Genomic DNA, 20,062 nt, shown 5'->3' with positions numbered 1-20,062 from the left:
GGGAAACGAGCGAAGATAAAAGGTAAAGAGCCGACCGACCCATTAAGGGCACACTCTTCCCTTACGCGCAGCGGTGCGGGCCCTTTCCGCCACAACAGTGGCAATCTTGGTTGGCCCCACACACGTCGAGAACTCGCCAGCACACTATGAGAACCAAATGGGGACTCACACAGATTTTTGGGTGTGCAGAGTCGGGTTTTGTGCACAGCATTTGCAGTTTTTTTTTTTTCACTCTCGCAAACATCTCTTTCAAGGCGAGATGGACGCGGCAGCAACCAAGTTTGAACATCTACGTTAGTCCAACTCACCCTGTGCCGAAGAAGGTCACGTTGTGTTAAATCACACACATACACACACACACACACACAAACACACACACACATATATATATATATATATATATACCAGCCTTCTTTATGAGATGGACTTACCAAAAACTTTTTTCTGTTATTTCCCTTTGCAGCTTTGTAATATCGTGTCTCGTGCCTACCTATTCGAGGTTCTGTGAGAGCCAATATAGCAGGTGGCACACACCCTTCCAACACCCTCCTAGAAAGTTGTTTAGGTATAAAAACACCCTAACACCCTGATGTTCAATTTGCAGGACACAATTCATGTAGGGTGTTCAGCTAAAACCCTTTCAGAAAGGTGTACACGTCTAATGGGTTGCGAAAGTCGGAACAAATTATAGTTCGAGACCTATAGCGACAGTCTTCAACAACCGCCTGACGATTGAAGCAAGTCAAGGTGAGGAAGGAACAAATAAATAAAACAAAAAGTAATCAAACAACTGTTTTCAAAAGTTTTTCTTTTATTTGTTACCAAAAATTAGTAGATTACAGTATTAAAGATTTAGTTTTTGATATGTGGTTAAGTGGCCAATTTTCTTTGTTTGGTTTCAGAAAGAGCGAGCACATGCAGGCAGTCCGGTAACATAGGCCATCTGTTTCGGGGGCGTTGCCAGGCAATATGCTATCATAACATGAGTTTAGTTCGGCGTGTTTTTGAGTTCAGCGCATTACCATATGAACGAGGCGACGTCACTCACTTTTATGTGGTGGTCTCGTGCGCAGCTTCAGTAGTATACTTCTTAAGTGCTGTTTACAGGTGTAAAAATTTCGAGCTCAGCTAGCACACAGAATATGCAGATAGCCGCTCCTGTGGCTACCGACTGAATTCTTTGGCGCATGGCTGGCGTGCCTTCCCCTTTGGTTACTGTGAACGTGACAAGCTAAGCAACGAGATGCTGTACTGTATGGCTGTCAAAGCTAAAGTTTCAAAACCACTGTCCTGCAACGATGATTTTCAACGACTGGGCAACGTAAGTTTTCGAACTATTATGCTATTGTTTTCGGGAACAGTTTTCTCACTATTGCCTCTGTGAAGGTTCTTGCGCATATCGCAAGTCTGTCATTTGGCTAATACATCAACCTTGCTTACAGTCATTGATTTTTTTATTCACTTTCTATCTCGTATGCAATCAGCGAGGCACAAGGTGCACGCAATAAAACTGCGTAATAATAAAGGCACGTAACACGTCTGCAATGAAAATAAATTCAAATTTCGCGCCATGTTGCGCAAATGCGCGGCGTCACTTCGGCTTCTACTTGTGGCGTAATCTTTTATTTTTTTTTAGTCTTTGCCGTTAGTTGTCCCCTTATAACGCAGATAGCGACAGTGGCAACGAGCCGCCGAGTACTGCATCAATGGGCTTCTACGGAAATTACGCTACCAGTTTACATATATAGCTTGGGTGGTCTGTCTGGCGACATGCCTATTTACACGCTTAAGGCTGTAAAAAAAAAATACTGTGTAGGAAATAAAAATACCAGATCTGCAACTTCAGAGAGTTTATTGCTTCGGAAGTTATTACGAGCCTAAAGTCGAACAAAGCCCTTCTATGAACGGAAAACAAGAAAAAAAATTGAGAAGAAGAAGCAGAGACGGTGAACACATACGTGGAACACGGAGTTTCGTTTCTGTGTTTATTCACTCTGCTTCTGCCTCTCAAATGTTTTGCCTTTGGTAGTGGTTGTCTTCGAATATAAGTACGCACCGCTATTCGACTTTCTCGCCCTACTCTCAGGCGCTACTCTAAAGTGATGTATGCTTATATGCTCGCCGAAATATCTGATACACTCATATTTCATACCTTAAAATAGAGTGCCAGGTGGTCGATAAGTGCATGGTGCAGCATTAAGTGGACAAAAGCGCATGCGCGGCCGTTACGCCGATGGTTTCATGCAGACTGAGTTAAGGAACGTATTATGTTCGTGTGCCGCATGTTCATTCGCACTTGACCTGTATTGTCCAAGAATATTATAATGCCACAAGTGGCAGCGTCCACCGCTGTGACGTAACAAACACCTGGCTTCTTCTTTCAGATGTTCGGAATACACGCAATACAATATGTTCTTTTTTTCTTTTTACGGCGCTCGCGATGCTTTAGAGGGTTAATATCAATTTTTCAGTATTTTGGTTTAATACACAAAAAAAAATCAAGGAATGAGTACAAACGCTGCACACAAAGGTCTCAGATTGCATAATACAAAAATGGTGAGAGCTTTCACTGTTTTACTTCCAAGCCTGAAAGATCCCAATGAAAGTGGTGTTTCTGTATCTGCTTTCCTCAATGACTTTTTCCAAGTGAGTAAAGCTAAAGTGATGTGCATTACAAACGTATAGCTTTTTTTTACATCTCAGTTATGTTTAAGCCGACACTTAAGCCATGTTTTGCTGTATTGTACATCCAGATGTGATATACCTATTGCCGCACAAAGCTAGACCAAAACATTTGTCACCCATTCGCTCATTTTCTGATAAATTTTAAAGGCCAGAAGACTCAAAATTGAAGGACCCTTAAGCGTCAACTTAATAGATTAACACGATAGTGATATTTGGTTCCCACTGCGTAGTTTGAACACTTAGTGTACGAAAGATTTTCGAACGTCCTATGCAACCGCTAAGTGGCCTTAAGGGTGCAGTAGCGTGTGTGGCTTTCGCAGTAGGCTACTGGCTTCAAACAGTGAAGTCATTATCCTAATCTTCCGTTTTGACGCATGATGGCAATGTCCACGTGAGCTGCGTTTTAATAGAGCAATGTTTCATCAAGTATTGAGAAGCATCTATACAAGAAGTATGTATTTTAAAGCATGAAAGTTGCTTTATCTGCATTTCCGACCAGTGGACGTTATTTCACTATATGCGCCAGCAGAGGCGTGCTTGTATGGTGGAACAACCACTTGTCTCACAGATGACTCGGGTTCAATCCCCACTCAAACTCAACTTTCTCAATATTATTCTATTTGCATCTTTTTCAACTTTCTAGTCACGCAAAAATGCTTTTTTGCTCTCGGACTATGATGCTGACACGGACACTAAGGTCGACGCCGGAATTGAAGTGAAATGATATTTTACAGCGAAAGCTGTTCAGAGATCAAAACTTGGGTAATGCGCGGCACTGTAGTTGTTCGGCACCGCCGCCACCGGTGTTCGTAACTAATATCATAAAATTAAAAAAAAACACTAGGCCTGCGCGGAAGGCCCAGCTCAGTCAGAGCGAAAGTTACAAGAGTGGCCTCTCAGAGACTTTCGAAACACTCAGTGGGTAACTACTGCAAACACAATTGCTTGATACCCACTAGAGCAATAATAATATATTTTGGGTAGTAGGCTGGCATTTGCTATGCCATTTTTCGTCAATCTTCTCAGAAGCGTCATAATGGCTTAACACTTGCAAGGATATTTTATCCTGTTAATATGAGTAATAAAGAGTTCTAGAACAGCAAACTCACAACCAGTGGTCGCACAATGCGGATAGCGTAGCGAGTTGGTCGGCCAATGCTCCAACCCCTTACAAAGGTTTGTTCTTGTTCCCTCATTACCTGTGGTGCACACGCACTTCAGCCTATATTCCCCATCGTCATCAACCACTGCATGAACAATTGGCGCAACATCACTTGCAAGTGTTTAGTGGATACCAGGCTTCTCAGAATAATGACGAAAATTAATATAGCGAATGCAAGCCTACTGCCCAAAAGTTTTATTATTAATGCCCTAGTAGGTATCAGGCAAGTGTGCTTGCAGTAGTTAACCAATGCACGTTTTGAAAAAGCTCTCAAAGGCGCCGTTCTTCTAGCTTTCGCTGTGACTGCGCTGCGCCTTCCGCGCAGACCTGGTGCTTTTTTCTTAAGACGTTCCTTAGACGTTACACCGTGGTAGAATAGTTTTCTTTCACACTGATTGCCTGTGTTCAACTCAGGCTTCTGCTCTAATATTGTGTACTCCTAAGGCGTGTTAGCTGCAACAAATATATATGGTAATAGCGGAAATACCACCCAGAAGTTCACCTTTTGTTGCCATACCATAAGGGCTTACAGTATACAATTTCGGTGTAACATCTTGGTGCTGTATGTACTATCAATGATATCACGTTGAACAGCGTTCAGTCACCAACATGTACAGCTGTACGAAATGTGTCAAAAATGATGTTCGTGTATTTATAAATTTATGGTACATTTTGTAAGATGAAATTGTTAAAATATTTGATAACAAACAAAAAAAAACTCGAGTTAAATATAGAACACGTTGTGCCAGCAAAGCGGTGTCACCAGTGCTCAACATTTTTATGCATTTGGCACTGAGTGACAAAACCACAACTACAGCACACCTATTTAAATGGTGAGCATTGTAGACAAGAACTTGTGAGTGGAAGTGAAGGTACCCTAAATAGTGCTTCGGATATGTTCTTCATGAAAACGGGCAGGAAAAGGTTAAACACTGCATCATGGGCCCTTTAGAGACAGCCCACATTGAAAGTAGTAGGTGCAGACTTCGTTGGCTTAAGTGCCACTTTGCTATGGTTAATTGACCAGGAATTATTTTTACAGGCCCAAATTTTGTGGGAAGTAAAAACTTCTATGGAGATTTTGTACCATCATACGATTTGCATGACTGTGCCAGTGGGTGACGTTTTCTCTGTGATTACCCGCTATTACAATATTTCTGACAGCCAACAATGACACCATGGTTAAATTTTATGTCACTCATTCAGAGACGTATGGTATTTATTCATATGCGGGCACATTTGCTAGGGTGAACTACGGTGAACTGCTCGCTTGTTTTAGGCTCTGTGATGTTTGAAAATATTGCATATTGCCACGAGTATGTAAAGAGATTGAGCCTTGATGGATTTGACCTCGGCTGAACACAGAGCCCTCATGGATTGCACTTCTTGGACCTCTTCGTGAAAGCCGTCTGTTAAAGCAGCAACATGAGGCTGAGGAGACACCGCGTGCAGCTTTTGCAGCCCATTGCGCACAATACTGCACATGAGCTCCGTGAGGTAGTTTATGGTCATGGCTTAAAGAGTTGCCAGGGCTGATGAGGCTGATGAAAGATTGCCAAAACGCTCAAACTGAGACGAACGTGGCCTTATCATCTCTCTTTTGTCGTGACTTCGTGGAGGAAATTTGGTACTGTGCTGAAAGGGTTGCCCACTACTCCCGCGAACAACTGCTCTTTCACTCACGCATCAGTAGGCACACCTTCTTCTCTTCCATCATTAAGGGGTCAGCTCACATGTCCTCAACGAACATGACAACTGTTGGGTTTCAACCTGGTGCGTTCGCCCAATACTTTCATATTGCTAGTCGCCCCACTGATGGTGTGCCCACGCCATGAAGGAAGCGGTGTCACTGATTTGGCAGAACAGCGGCTGTCTGTCGGTCATAAAAGACGCGAAGACCCACGTTGCCTTGGAGCTTAGTGGTGGCAATTTACAGAAAAAAAAAGCCAAGTTCAGCTGCAAGGGTGGAAGGTGCACTTGCGCTCCACTGTAGGCAACCAAAACCAGCGGCAGTGGTTGCATTAATTCACGGGTCGAATTTACTGATGGCCTGTGAGCCCAGCGTTGCGGGCATGTACCCGAAAGGTGCGTTCCCACGGCTCGTCAACGCCGGACGTCTAACGTTGCGGGCACCAGAATAAACGAAGTTGAGCGGCAACGAGAGGCGGTAGTTCTCTGAGGAAGATCCGAGAAGGGAGGACACCGTGACTGCCACCTTCAACGGCTGCCAACCGGAGGTCGAGGAGAGAGAGATTCCTGTGTTTTGTTTGGATTGTAGGAGTGTTTTAATGGGAGGTTAGTGGATAAGAACCATGGTTGCAGGGACAGGAAAGAGAGAGAAACGAATAAACGTCTGTATCGAAATTGTGTTTGAGCGTTCCTTTGTTCAATGTGGCGGCAGATGAAGAATCTCGTCCTCGGCTTCCTTGGCGGCCGCACCAAATTTCGCGCAACCAGCAAGGCGAGTGGAAGAACTAAAACGGAACTCAAGTGCAACTTTCTCCTTCAGGCGCTGATTTCGGGAATTGAGAAGGCATTCTGCTTGCTCATTTTGGTGACAACTTCGAAAGGTATTTTGCTGTTTGGCGCTACACTCTGGCCAGGTTGCCATAGTGGCTTCATGGTTTCAAATGAAGTGCGCACAGAGTCCGCGAGGTAAAAGTAGACATACCGAAGCTCTCGGTGCTAGTTCCACTCTTGCACACCAGCACAATGATAGTTGTCGTCAAGCCAGTCGTCGGCGTTCTCGTAAGGGTCACCATAAAACGACTTCGTAGTTTGGGGGGCCTTGAGACCGCGAAGGAGGCAGCATCAATGTCTCTTGAGTTTGCGTCGTCTCACTTGTCACGTGATTATGGATTGAACACGATGTCCGTTCCCAGGAGCACTGGGCGTCGAGCCAAGCCAACCACGATGATAATGATGATGATGACGACGACGATGATGATGGTGGTGGTGGTGATGATGACGATGATGATGATGGTGTTGTTGATGATGATGCTCTTGGAAACATTGGCACCTACCCACTCTGGGGGATCTTTCATGAGTCGGGCAGACCATGCATACTGAATTTATGATTAATATTTAGTAAGAGCTAAAATCATTTTGAGATGATTTTTTGATGAAACACTAATTTTTAATGATTGTTATACTAAGTTGTTCTATATTGTGTAACATCCTGGAGTCTGACCGCAGGTCGTGGGATCGAATCTCGGCGGCGGCGACTGCATTTTCGATGGAGGCGGAAATGTTGTAGGCAAGTGTGCTCAGATTTGGGCACATGGTAAAGAACCCCAGGTGGTCAATATTTCTGGATCCTCCACTACGGCGTCTCTCATAATCATATGGTGGTGTCGGGACGTTAAACCCCACATATCAATCAATCAAATCCCGGAGTCTGGAATTCTTTTGACTAGAAGGCTGGATAAAGTGTTATTAGTAGTTGATACACCTACCAAACCTCTTTGAGCCACATATCAACTTCTCGACAGCTTCGAAAATATTCCTGTCCAAGTGTCCCAGCGCAGAGGCCCCAAATGACATTAGAACGGCTGACGTAACCGGTAGACCACATTGCTGCAATACTATTTCGATAGAACGTTTTCTGTGTAAGGAAAAACTTCGGCTGCTCAACAAGAAGTGTTTGATCGTTTCGAGTTCGTTGCAAGAGGAACAAATAAAGCAGATTGCCAAACCCGCTCTGTAGAAGTAAGAATTGAGATTTAAAATTCTACAACTCATTCTGGTTATTAAAACTTCAGCCAAACTTCCTGCACACCAGTTCCTCCTCCAAGGGAACTGTAGCTGCAGAAAGTCCGGTGATGAATCACCACGAAAACGAGCTTATCGCCTAGTCTTTTTTTTTTCACAATGGCACATACACGCATTGGGAAGGCCCAATCTCGTTCCATGCTCGTGTCAATAATGTCAAGTATAACCGGCACAAACTATCTCCTGCAGTGTAGAAGCTGGCGTGGTCTCCGTTGGGTGAGAGAAGTTATTGAGGTCTTCATACAATTATGCGACTGATACTAGCTGCTTTTACGTCATTACAAACAGGTTCTAATCAAAATTTTGCGTTCATTGACCTGGCGCTATTGGGCCGGCAAACAGCCTTTGCGCCATAAAAGGCCACACATCATCATCATCTACATCACCATCTACATCATCATCATCATCATCATCATCAAAATTTGGCGAAACTTCATTACGTCTTTTATATATTGCTGCTAGCACTTTTTGCTAGCACAAGTGCGGTTTTCTTGTGAACAACGTCTAGCTGAGCTAACTATAACACAAGAAGGCATTTTGGATCTGCTCCCTAAAATAGATGTGAAAAAACGACCAGGGCCTGATCAAATTCCCAACGCCTTCTTAAGACGATATGCCGAGTGGTGCTCATGTTTTTCTTTCGGACATATTTACAAAGTCACTTTACTCCGGTGAAGTTCGGACAGATTGGCGGTGTGCTAGGGTAATACCAATTCACAAACAAGGTTCCGAAAATGACATCACAAACTACCGACCAATTTCTTTGTCAAGTACTTGTTGTAAAACTCTGGAGCACATTTTGACTACTCACCTAATAATGTTTGTGGAAGAAAATGTCATATTAGGTAAAAATAAGCACAGTTTCCGGCGAGGATACTCTGCTATTACGATTCTTACAGAGTTTACACACGAAATTTGTCAGTGTACTAATGAAAAGGGTCAAATGGAGATCATATTTATTGATTTTTGAAAAACATTTCACAAAATTTTACGTAGGAAGTTGCTCATGAAATTATCTTGTTCCCTTGGTGACAGTCAACTACTAAAATGAATAGAGGCGCATTTGTCAAACAGAGAACAAGTTGTTGAAATCAATAATGTTCGCAGTGCCAATACGCCAGTCCGATCAGGTGTGCCACAAGGGTTCGTTATAGGCCCTTTACTTTTTTCTATCTATATTAGTGATACGGGTGAAGGTTTTTCACAGCGTGTGCGTATAAAACGTTATGCAGATGATACAGTCTTGTATGCAAAGGTTTGCTGCTCTAATGATCAACTGGTACTTACTAACCACCTACAAAAAACGAGTGGTTCGTGTGATGAGTGGCAATTGTAACTGAATGCATTCAAAAACCCTTTTCATGCGCATGGTACGTAAAAAAAGCCCGCTATCTTTTCCGTACAGTATTAAAGGCGCACTGCTAGCTAAAGCTAGAGATGTTAAATATCTAAGTATTCGCCTTGCACATCACATAAACTGACCAGTACATGTCGATGATGTTTGTAATAGAGCCGTGCATACACTTAGGTCGTTGCGTCGAAAACCGCACAATGCTACTCTAAAGGTTAAAGCAATGATATACAAAATGACAGTTCTACCAGTACTGACTTACGCTAGTTATATATGGGAACCTTACACTAAAACAAATACACTAAAATGAGAACGTATACAAAATATAGCCTTGCGGTTCATTTTAAACGTGTATTCAAGAACTGAGTCTATATGTGAGCTTAGAGAAAAAACCAGAATAATGACGGTGAAAAGAAAAATGCAACTTAATCGACTGATGTTCTCTTTTCACATATTGAACAGAATTTCAGTATGGATTTCAGTATGTGTTCACCTAGGTATAACCTAGGTTAACACATTGTACTAAAGAAAACTACCTCATCCAGGACAAAACATTCAAAACATATTACACCGAATACCCCCCCCCCCCCAAACCGATTTATTCAAATAATCTTTTTATTCGAAGCATTGCGGAGTGGAATCGGTTACCTCAAAACATAGTCGAATGTTCCAATTTACAATGTTTCGAAAATGTTTTCTTAGAACATTTGTGAACGATTTGTATTGTTTTAGTATTTGTTCGCACTTCAATTGGCTTGTGGACTACCCGTTGCCTGAACATGTTCAATGTACTACAAAACTTCAAATATTATTGTTTTTCCTTTTCTTTGGTGACGTATACGGGATATTTTCTAACCTGTTATTTTACATATATAGGTGAGCTGTGCGGCATGTTTTCTAATCTGATTTTGTCTTTCGTTTTCTTATTCTGATATGTTGTTCAATTCTTGAGTGTTCCGTATTAAAATTGTTTTTCCATGTACTACGTTTGTACAAGGCAGTTATGTAACCCCCCATTCCTGTCTTGGCTTATGTGCTGACAGTATGAATAAAATAATAAAAAAATACTTATTGGGAAGTATAATGCAGCTGAAGCTTCGGCTTGAGCACACGCCTTGCGCAGGGTAGCGCACCGCTCGGAGATGGGGCTGCTGTCTTTATGCAGACAAGTCCTCATGCGTATAAACGAAGGGTCAAGTTGCATTCCATCTGAAATGCTCTTACTTTCTGTTCACTGCAGCCTTCTATCTTCCTTGGATTTTTTTCTCCTATTACATGGATTTATGATCTTGTTTTTAAGCAATGCAGCAAACTCATTTCTTTTCAACTTTTAATGTTTTTGTGCTTGAAAGTGACCATGGAACCTTATGTTTCTTTGAAGTACGTTATTTTTACAGTGGTGGACTCCCAAGCCCTACTAGAGTACCACTTCATTCAGCTTGCCTTCCAAATGTAAGTGTTATACATATGCACGCTATGCAGTAAGTGTTAATGATGCTACTAGCGCACATACAGGGGTGCTATGCAGAAATGCCCAAGATATTAGAGAGCGCGAGTTATCTGCGAGAGAGCTCTATGTCGGACGTAACGAGACGACCATGGGATGCGCGCATATGAGAGTCGGAAAAGAAATGGTGACTATTGTGCACATTGCATAAAAAACATATGTGAGCTATTTTTCGGTAGTTGAAAAGGAATATCCTAGGTATATATAAATAGGTTGTGAAGTTGTGGGTGAAGAGCGGTTGACAACATATTAGCCCCGAGAAGTTGGAGTGGCGCCGCAAGGCGGATGACGTCACGGCACGGGCTCCTCGACGCGAACCACGGCACGCCTGCATAATGATGTGCTCGCTTCGTGCGCTGTTCCAATGTTTGCGTTCGCCTTTTGCTTGTCTCAAGCTGCAGACGAATGAATAAAACAGATTTAATAATGTTTCGGCTAAAACAATGAAAAGTTTACTTTTGCTACTGCGCAATATCGCGCTGGGTCGTATAGCAATGCCAGATGAGTGAAAAGCTCTGTGTCGCGCTGCTAACCCCTGTGATGGATTGCATTCGTGGCGACGACAGCCGCATTCCGACGGGTATGAAAAATCAAAAACATGCTTCTGTTTGGATACAACAAACTCATTGACACATAACCGTGGGATTTTGAGAAGTAATTAGGACACCGTAATTTACTTCATAAGGTGGAGATGTGCATAGGTGATTCCTTTCAAGAATATCAGGGCTTCTTCTCCCCTAGAATAATTTGTACCGGAGAAGTACACTTAGCTACGGACAGCGCTTTTACAAGTGTATCAAGCCTCGCGCTCGGGTGCAGCATCGAGTGTCGCAACATATACCGTAAGGCGCTCGCCCTGGAATACCACCGCCGCTGTTGTGTGTTTTTCTTGTGTAGTTGCTCAGATTGATATGTGGGGTTTAACGTTCCAAAACCACTATATGATTATGAGAGATGCCGTAATGGAGGGCTCCGGAAATTTAGACCACCTGGGGTTCTTTTACGTGCACCCAATTTTGAGCACACGGGCCTACAACATTTCCGCCTCCATCGGAACTGCAGCCGCCGCAGCCGGGATTCGAACCCGCACCCTGCGGGTCAGCAGCCGAGTACATTAGCCACTAGACCACCGCGGCGGGGCAAAGTTGCTCAGTCAACACGTTTTTTAGTTTCATATTTCTCTCGCAATAAGTTTGAAGCTTTAAGTGACCAAAATTATTGAGGTTGAGTGCAGTTGAGGTTAGGGGCGGAAATTCCTACTGCCGTCAGATTCTGTCTTTGTGCAGAATCGTAGCAACAGTGCGGTCGCGCTCCAAACTACCAGTTCAGATAGCCACCTCAAATACGTTGAATTTTCTTGCAGTTGATTACCTTTTGGTGGACATGACGTGCGAGACCAGTCGTCACCTCATCGAGGTGAAGGTTGTTATGTTTTTTATATGGGTGCAGAAGCTTATAGGTTGAATATTTAGGGGGGGGGGGGGTGTGGGCTGGGGAAGGGAATCTTCTTAAAATGATCATTTTTTTCCCTGCACGCGGAAAAAATTTTGGAGGGTAGAAGGCAGTCCTGGTAAGCCATCCCCTGGCTACGCCACTGCTTGGGCCACGTCTGCCAGTGCGCTATAAAAAAAGTTCATTTCGACTTGCTAACACTTGTGCTGAAATGGTTGCTATCAGCGGTGCTCCCACGTGAAGCCTCATTAGCATTCGTGACGCGGTGGTAGCACACTCCAGCTCTTCACGCAAATCAGGGTATAAGACTGCATGATCCCTGGTCACTTTTGAGAAGAAGCATGTACAAATGATCCTAGTGAACGGAAATATCTCATTACTTCCGAAATGTTTGTGTGTGTCGCGTTATTATTTTGTTTGTTCGACGAACTTATTGTGAGTGCTCATGACAGTCATATTCTTGTAATGTCTTGTGCTGGAGAAAGTGCCGTTCTGTCAAATTATTTATATATTTCCCAGATGCAGTCGTAACTTGCACAGTAAAGCGCAATGTATTTAGTGAATTTAAAACCTGACAGACATGTTATAATCCTGGACTTTATGCCTAGTTGTAATAACGTTAGTGCCACTTAGCATACTTTCTTGGCAACTATTTTGTGGTGTACGTGATAAAAACAACGAACGTCTTCTCCTACATCACCATATTCACAATAAATCTTCCGCTTGTACGCGAGTCTATATCCTAAGCTAAATTATGAAAACTTCTTTCAGCTTTAAAAAACTTCAATAGTTGATAAACCTTGTACCTTGTATGGTGAAAGATTTGCGTCACGAAATCGAGAAACAATCGCAACGTATCGCTAAAAAGTTTGTACACGGTGGGCGCAGAGATGGAGACAAGCGCCAGCGGAGCAGGCGAGTCCGTGCCGTGACGTCACATCACCGCGACCACAGTGACGCCAATGTTCGCTCTCGGGGCCAATTGCCAGCGAAATCAGAATGTGCAGCTATGGGAGCTGCGATATAGTTCAGTTAAATAAATAACATTCCTCATGCCTAATTCGCAAAGCCTTAGCGTGTATCTAATTAACACAAGCATAAGTAATGAGAACTTTTTCAGCTGATCATAATAAAATAAGTCCTCATTTGTGCAGCTTTCTTAAGCAGCCTTGTAGTAGGTGTTGAGTTGCGCATCATGATCTTGTCTGATACGACTTAATTATAGTGTCTAAGCAACGTGTGTTGAAGTAGCTAGATCTTAGCATGACATGGCCTGTATAGCTAGAGCATAATTTGTATGAACCTGAAAAGATCTGCCACCTGGCTAGTCAGCTAATCAAAGGGCAAACTGTATGGAAGTCAGAACACAGTCAAGAAAAGGACGAGGAGCATGCGCACTGACCTAACAACGTGCCTAAATGTAGAGGCCGATCATGTGGTTACTCAAGTGACCTCGACGGTAAGCTACGGCTGAACAGTATAAAGCAATGCAATACAGCAGGAGTTTCTGTCGCAAGTGCCAGAAAAGATGATAAGACGCGAAGCAGCTCTTTGACTAGCCTGCGTAATGCTTTCTCTGCGTCCGCACCATGCTCCCTTAGCTGCAGGTTTTGGGGCGGTGCCAAGTAGTTCTCGCCTACCCTCACAGTGCGCGCACGTTGACATCACTCTCTACCTACCTTGTCGCCGCTCGCCATGTGTCATCTCTCTGGCTTCACCCTCTTCACCGCTCACATCAATCTAGCCCACTCCTCACGTGGGTATCCTCTCAAGCACGCCACCTCTCACCTTCTGTCGGCGAAAAGGCGCTCGCCGGCGGGTGCACGCACTGCACGCGCGATCGCTACGACGGGACGCCATTGCGGCATGCTTCCCGCTAGTGTGCGCGTACCTTTTCTGCTTTCACTGGTGTTGCTAGGGTTAGCGAGGCCGATCACATACGTGAATCACAACGTCACGCCAACGAAGCACGAGCCAGGGAAGCCGAATGCAAGCGTCGGCAGTCGAAGACCAGCGACACCAACAAGGGGTAAGTCAAGAACACCGATCACGTTTAAGAATAAAGAAGGCGCGCGGGTAATACCAACGAGACGCCAGCCAAGAAAGCCGAGCGCAAGCGTCTTAATGCGTCGTGCCTCTGGTGTCTTTGCGTTCCAAACAAACGTTTGCTCTTGTAAACGCTACACCAAGTTTCGCTTCGAGCCGTTCTTCCAGCATTCGTGTTGACACCTGTCTCAACCACATCCAAGTGGAGCGCACCACTGCCACTTCACATCCTATCAGGGTTCCTTCGAGGAAATGGTACAAAGTTTTATTGCAATAGCAAATACATTGACACTGTCGGCCTAATTTTGCCACCAGCGTTGGCATCGCCGTCAATCAGCGTATATGTATACGTATACGTATCTATACATATATAAACGCAAGAACGACACATCATCCAGAAAAGGACTCCAGCGCAGAATCTAACGTGGGACCTCTAAATGGTGAGCGTGAGGCGTTAGTCACTGAGCCACAAAAGAGCACCTCCATTTACGTTCAAACGGCAATCTATTTATATCTACCACTTACCGCTGGTGACGGGCATTTCGGCATGAACTATCGTGTTTTAAGCATTACCAGGAAGATAGCAGAGTTAGCGCGTATCGCCACATCGTCAGGACCCGGCGGTGCGTGCTCTAATCTCCCACGAGTACTTTGCCCCACGCAAAGTGGCAGCCAGGATAGACGCTCACGCGTCAACTTATCTCGCAGTGCCCTGCCACGTTGGTTAATTGAATTTGGCTATCTCGTGGAGCAGGGGGGGGGGGGGGGGCAATCGTACGTCTTGAATGGCATTTGGCTTTCACTGCAATGATTATGTTGTAGTTACCAGGCGCACAAAGATCCCTACAGTCGATACACATTTTTCGTTTGCAAAAAGAGCGTGCTTTTCAGACATGACGAAGTAAAAACCGAGAAGCTTCTTCGCGTTCATCTGTACTTGTGAACACGTTTCATGCGTCATTTGTGCATGCGAAACGCAGTTGACGTTTCAATATCTTGCCATTCTGCGCGTGACTTTTCAATTTGTTGCTAACGCGTTCAATGCTTGGCCTTTAGGCAAAGCTATGGCTTTTTAAAAGACGATTGTCTTTCTCGGGGACCTTGGACGTGAAAATTCAGGTCTGTTCACTCTTAACGGTATCGTTTACTTGAAACGGCCGACCGCATCCGCAGCGCCTACCAATGTTGCTCAAGGTTGAGCGTTCATGCTTGAAAAATTGTCAATAAAAAAGCAACTATTGCGCATGTCAGGGGCACCTAACAACACGTATATATTTTGCATGTGCGTCTTGTACTATAAAAGGCATACATGAGTAATTGTAGGGACCGTAGCGCTTATCACGCTGCGCTGACCATCCAATGCTTGCACGGAACGGGGAGTGTTTCCAACGCTTTGCTAAGACGAGGCGGTGGTGGCACCTACGTGTCGACTTGCGTTCTACACCATATAATCTTTGAGATGGGCGCGCACACCCGTCTCAGAGCCACGCGCTTTGTTTAAAAAAAAACTGTCAGATGGCGCTCATGTCTCACGTGTGACGTGGCTTCATGCGTTCGTTCGCTTCCACTGAACGCTCGAGGCACTCTAACGCAGTGCCTCCAGAAAACCACTCACCAATTTTCTTGCCCAGAACATCAAATAAATGTCTCGTTCACTCTCTCCACACGCAAGATTATCGTCTTTCTACGATATAGGCGGAAACATGCAGATACGGGGCCAATTTTTTAAGTATACCTAAGTACATGCATTAAACACTTGAAATAAATTTATACAGGCTGTCACTGTGAAAACTTACAATAATAAACTCTTCTCGCCTTTTATAGTATAGGTGCACTTCTCCGCGCAGTAGAGCAAAATCAAGTGAAAGATGCTGATGGTTGCAAGGCAACACGCCACTTGTCGACCACCAATGACTTGAAACCACGTTATTTTGGAACCAATACAGCGTAGCGTGCGTTGCTAAACATGCACGTTTAGGTCACGAAAGGCTATATTTGGGGACAACCTAATAATAAATATAAGCTCCACCCACGAGGTCTCATCGCCCTTATTGCTCATGCGTCAGCGCTACAAAAGTGGTTCCCAAACAGAGCTCATAATTCTCATGCATACAACCATTCCCATTCAATACTTGCTTGAGATTGTAATAAAGAATCCGAAGCCCGATGAATAAGCTTAAGAAGGCAGGGATCTTCGCGTCAGGTTAGCAATATATCTGTTGTTGAAATGTCACCCCGCACTGCGCACATCTCTGAGTTCCTCACGACACGCGTTGTTTCTGCGCGGTACCAATGGTTGTAATAAACAAACTATGTAAAACAAACAATGTCAAATTTTACGTAATATTTAAAATTACAAAATTGTTCTTTCCTGTTTCACAAAATGAACCATGGGCATAATAATCAGATTTTATTAAGTTGCATGCATTTTTTTTACAAAACTTTCATTGCCAGGTTTCTTTCGCTGTCTTCTGTAACAATGGCAACTATGACTCAAACTGCTAAATAAAGAAGTGATCTGAGATTGGCTTTGTGAATTTTAATTCTTTGCTGCTGTGAATACCGTATCTGCATCTCGCGTTGCCTTGCTTGTTATTGCGTTTGAGGTAAATGACAGTGTTTCATTCGATGTCTTGTTTCATTGAAATAAAAGCGCGTAGCGCACATGGTGCCTAACAGAGGGAATCATTGCATTCGTTGTCGTCAAATTAATGCCAAGGCAATGTACGTGGCTAAAGCAGCGGTGACTAGAAGTTGTATGTGATTTTTTTTTTGCTTCGACAAATTACACTTCTTGGTGTTGCCATCATCCCGTCGCCCTTGAGTATTCAACTATTTCAAAGTGGACCCTCATTTTGCTGCAACAGGGGCCACTACCTTCAATGAATATGTCTGTGCGAGGTTGTTTCTGTGCAGGCAAGAAGGTTTTTCTTTCTCCAGATAATGCGAATGAATTGCGTGCCAGACTTTTTTTTTTAACGGGGGCGTGCAATGCATCCATCTTTTCTTTCATAAACGTTAACTTAATATGAACAAGTTATGTGTATGCATCATAGACGCACGCAATACAGGCAAAGTGAAGAAAAAGTTATAAAAGGGTAAAACTTCCTAATAAGATTTCGTTAAGAATGATAGAATGCCTCTAAAAACAATTTTTTTTCTGTAATTTTTTGCTTAAAAGTATTAGCGGCGTCGCTTCAGTGACAATCACGATCAAGAAAACTCATCGTGATAACTGCGTTGATCATGATCAATGCAGGGTTATTACATACCTCACGCCATTTCGCGGTGCAAGTGCGCAAGGTGTTTGCAAGTGTGGAAGGTGCAAGTGTGTAAGGTGTGCAAGTGTGCAAGGTGTTCGTACTTCGAGCGTGAGATGAGTGCTTACGCAGTGGACACTTCAATCTGGTGCGTAAATATGAGCCAGTGGCAATAGATTTTGTTGAAATTATCAAAAAGTTCCAACTGACACACGTCAAATAACACACCTAATGACCACAATTCGCTTCACAATGCATACACAAATGCATATTCTCCTTACCTGGTTTGTTTTCTTTCGTACTGTGTCATGCTAGCAGGTCCTCTTGGTTGCTTTTTTCTAACACCTCGCCGGCACTTCCATCACTCATATGGGCACTCTACAGAGCACAAATCTCAAAAGGTGACCAACATTCTCACGTTGCGACACCCAACACTCCCTCAAGCACATGTGAAAACAACGCTCATGCCGTGGCTTCAGCGGGCGGTAAGTCACAGACGCGTACATTCCACAAAACAAAGACGCGCACATTCAGACATCACCTTCCCGCATAAGAATGACCACAAAAATCGTCGAAAGTGGTAATCCTGCTGCGCCGAAACGACTGTGTCCGTTATACCACACGAGCACTCATACCACCATGTGGTTCTGACCTCCCTGGTGGGCTTACCCGCTTAGAAGGGGCAGCGCTTCGAAGACTTCGAGTGGGGGAGTTACTCTTACGCCGTCAGTAACTCCCCACTGGCCGCAACAATACCGCACAGTGTATGGAACCACCTGCCCCTTTTGTGACCCTCTCATAATTACCGAGAACGTGACACACCTGCTCTGGTCGTGCACGGGCCTAGAGCAATCGCGCCTTCGTCATCTTTGAACAACGGGTCACCGTCCCAGTCGCCCTCCCGACTTATAAGAGTGGATAGGAGGACCGTACCACTGATCTCTGTTAAACTGTATGCATAAGTGAAACTTGTTGATCTATGTATGATGACGCTGGGTTTATCTATGTTTGTTATGCCAAAGGACAGTCTTTCGAAGAAAAAGAAGTGGTAATCCTAGCGACGCAGAGAATAGACGCCGTGTTGCTGCTTCACGCTGCCGAACCGACGGAAGGCGATGAAGCTCGGCCGCTTCGGTGCGCTTGAAACGCTGCAAAATAATAAACGCCAGCATCGAATGACGGCCGATAAGGATAATGATAAGAGGGTCAGGGCGAGTAGACCAAATAGCTTCTCGACGAACAAAACACCAAAGAAAAACCGAAGGGACGCCTGCCCCTCTTGGTGCAGTGGCACATCGCCTCTCGTCGAGAACGGCGCCATGCTGAATTTGTTATTGGATCATTGTGACTGTTACGTCATAATAATGAGCGACCACAGTTGAACAGTGGTACACTTTACCTTTCATTCTTAGCTTGTCACCGACTGTTCTTGCAACGCGGAAGGAACAAAGTGCTAACAAAAAGAAATAGTGAATCGGCAAGAAACATTCCAACGCCTATTGTCTCTCTCGTGCGCCTGTCGACCAACAACCACTTGAACACCCGGATGACAACTACTTCTAGACGACGATAACTGCCAACGACTTCGCTGAACGACAGTGGGCGGACCCGTAATTTAGGGCCTTAATAGAATACCTCGAAGGCAGGACCACCGAAGTTCCGAAGGTGCTCAAGAGCGCTTTTGCGTCGTTCTTCCTGCGAAACGGACTCCTTCAAAAGAAACAATTATCACCGCTTCGAGCCAAGTACCTTTTTGTAGTGCCTTCAGCTGTGCGACCAGAACTTCAGCAGGCCCTGCACGACGATCCGACGGCAGGGCACTTTGGTATTTCCCGCAGGCTCGCGAGGATACAAGAAAGGTACTACTGGCCACGTATTACCACCAACGTCCCTCACCATGTGAGGACATGCCGGGATTGCCAGCGACGCAAGACACCACCGACAAGGCCGGCGGGATTTCTGCAACCCATTGAACACCTAGCCGATAATTCGAGCAGATTAGTATGAACCTACTGGGGCCATTGCCGACGTCGGCTTTCGGAAACAAGTGGATCGTCGTAGCTAACGAATACCTAACTCGCTACACCGAGACAAAAGCCCTGCCCAATCGCTGTGCATCCGAGGTAGCTAAGTTCTTCGTCAAAAATATCGGCCTACGTCACGGTGCCCCACAGGTCCTCATCACCGAGCGAGGAACGGCATTTTTCGCTGACCTAACTCAAGCGATGTTGGCATACTGCCAGACAAACCACCGCCGGAAGACAGCGTACCATTCACAGACCAACGGCTTCACCAAGCGGCTAAACAAGATGATCACCGACATGCTGGCAATGTACGTCGATGTCGAACAGAAGACGTGGAACGCCATCCTTTCGTATGTCACCTTCACATACAACACGTTGGTGCAAAAGATGACGCAGACGTCTCCATACAAATTGGTGTACGGAAGGAGCCCAGCAACTACGCCTCAATATCATGTTGCCCCGCCGCGGTGGTCTAGTGGCTAAGGTACTCGGCTGCTGACCCGCAGGGCGCGAGTTCGAATCCCGGTTGCGGCGGCTGCATTTCCGATGGAGGCAGAAATGTTGTAGGCCCGCCGTGCTCAGATTTGGGTGCACGTTAAAGAACCCCAGGTGGTCTTAATTTCCGAAGCCCTCCACTACGGCGTCTCTCATAATCATATAGTGGTTTTGGGACGTTAAACCTCACATATCAATCATCAATCAATATCATGTTACCCAACGTCACCGACGAAAAAAATCTTGATGTGAGTGACTACCTTCAGTGCGCCGAAGAAACCTCACAGCTCGCGCACCTCCGTATCAAGA

At 44.7% G+C, this 20,062-nt stretch overlaps 1 protein-coding gene across 5 annotated transcripts in view; it reads left to right on the top strand.

The window, feature by feature from the left end:
* Positions 1 to 700: 700 nt before the first annotated feature.
* The window catches only part of LOC142768695 (uncharacterized), a 90,336-nt gene continuing 70,974 nt past the window's right edge, over positions 701 to 20,062 (top strand). Inside the window, exons 1-3 of one of the 5 annotated variants that reach the window (XM_075870707.1) lie at positions 701 to 1,321; positions 10,351 to 10,421; positions 13,847 to 13,957. In XM_075870707.1, the coding sequence (XP_075726822.1) occupies positions 1,244 to 1,321; positions 10,351 to 10,421; positions 13,847 to 13,957 (260 nt within the window). In that variant the 5' untranslated portion in view covers positions 701 to 1,243. Of the gene's footprint in view, positions 1,322 to 2,453; positions 2,647 to 10,350; positions 10,422 to 13,846; positions 13,958 to 20,062 lie in introns of those variants that run through there. The other 4 variants (XM_075870710.1, XM_075870706.1, XM_075870711.1 and 1 more) reach the window with 4 other exon arrangements.

This window comes from Rhipicephalus microplus, chromosome 8, assembly GCF_043290135.1.
Source record: "Rhipicephalus microplus isolate Deutch F79 chromosome 8, USDA_Rmic, whole genome shotgun sequence".
Lineage (NCBI taxonomy): Eukaryota > Metazoa > Arthropoda > Arachnida > Ixodida > Ixodidae > Rhipicephalus > Rhipicephalus microplus.
The sequence above is the reverse complement of the archived record's forward strand: the minus strand, read 5'-3'. Positions and strand labels throughout refer to the sequence as shown.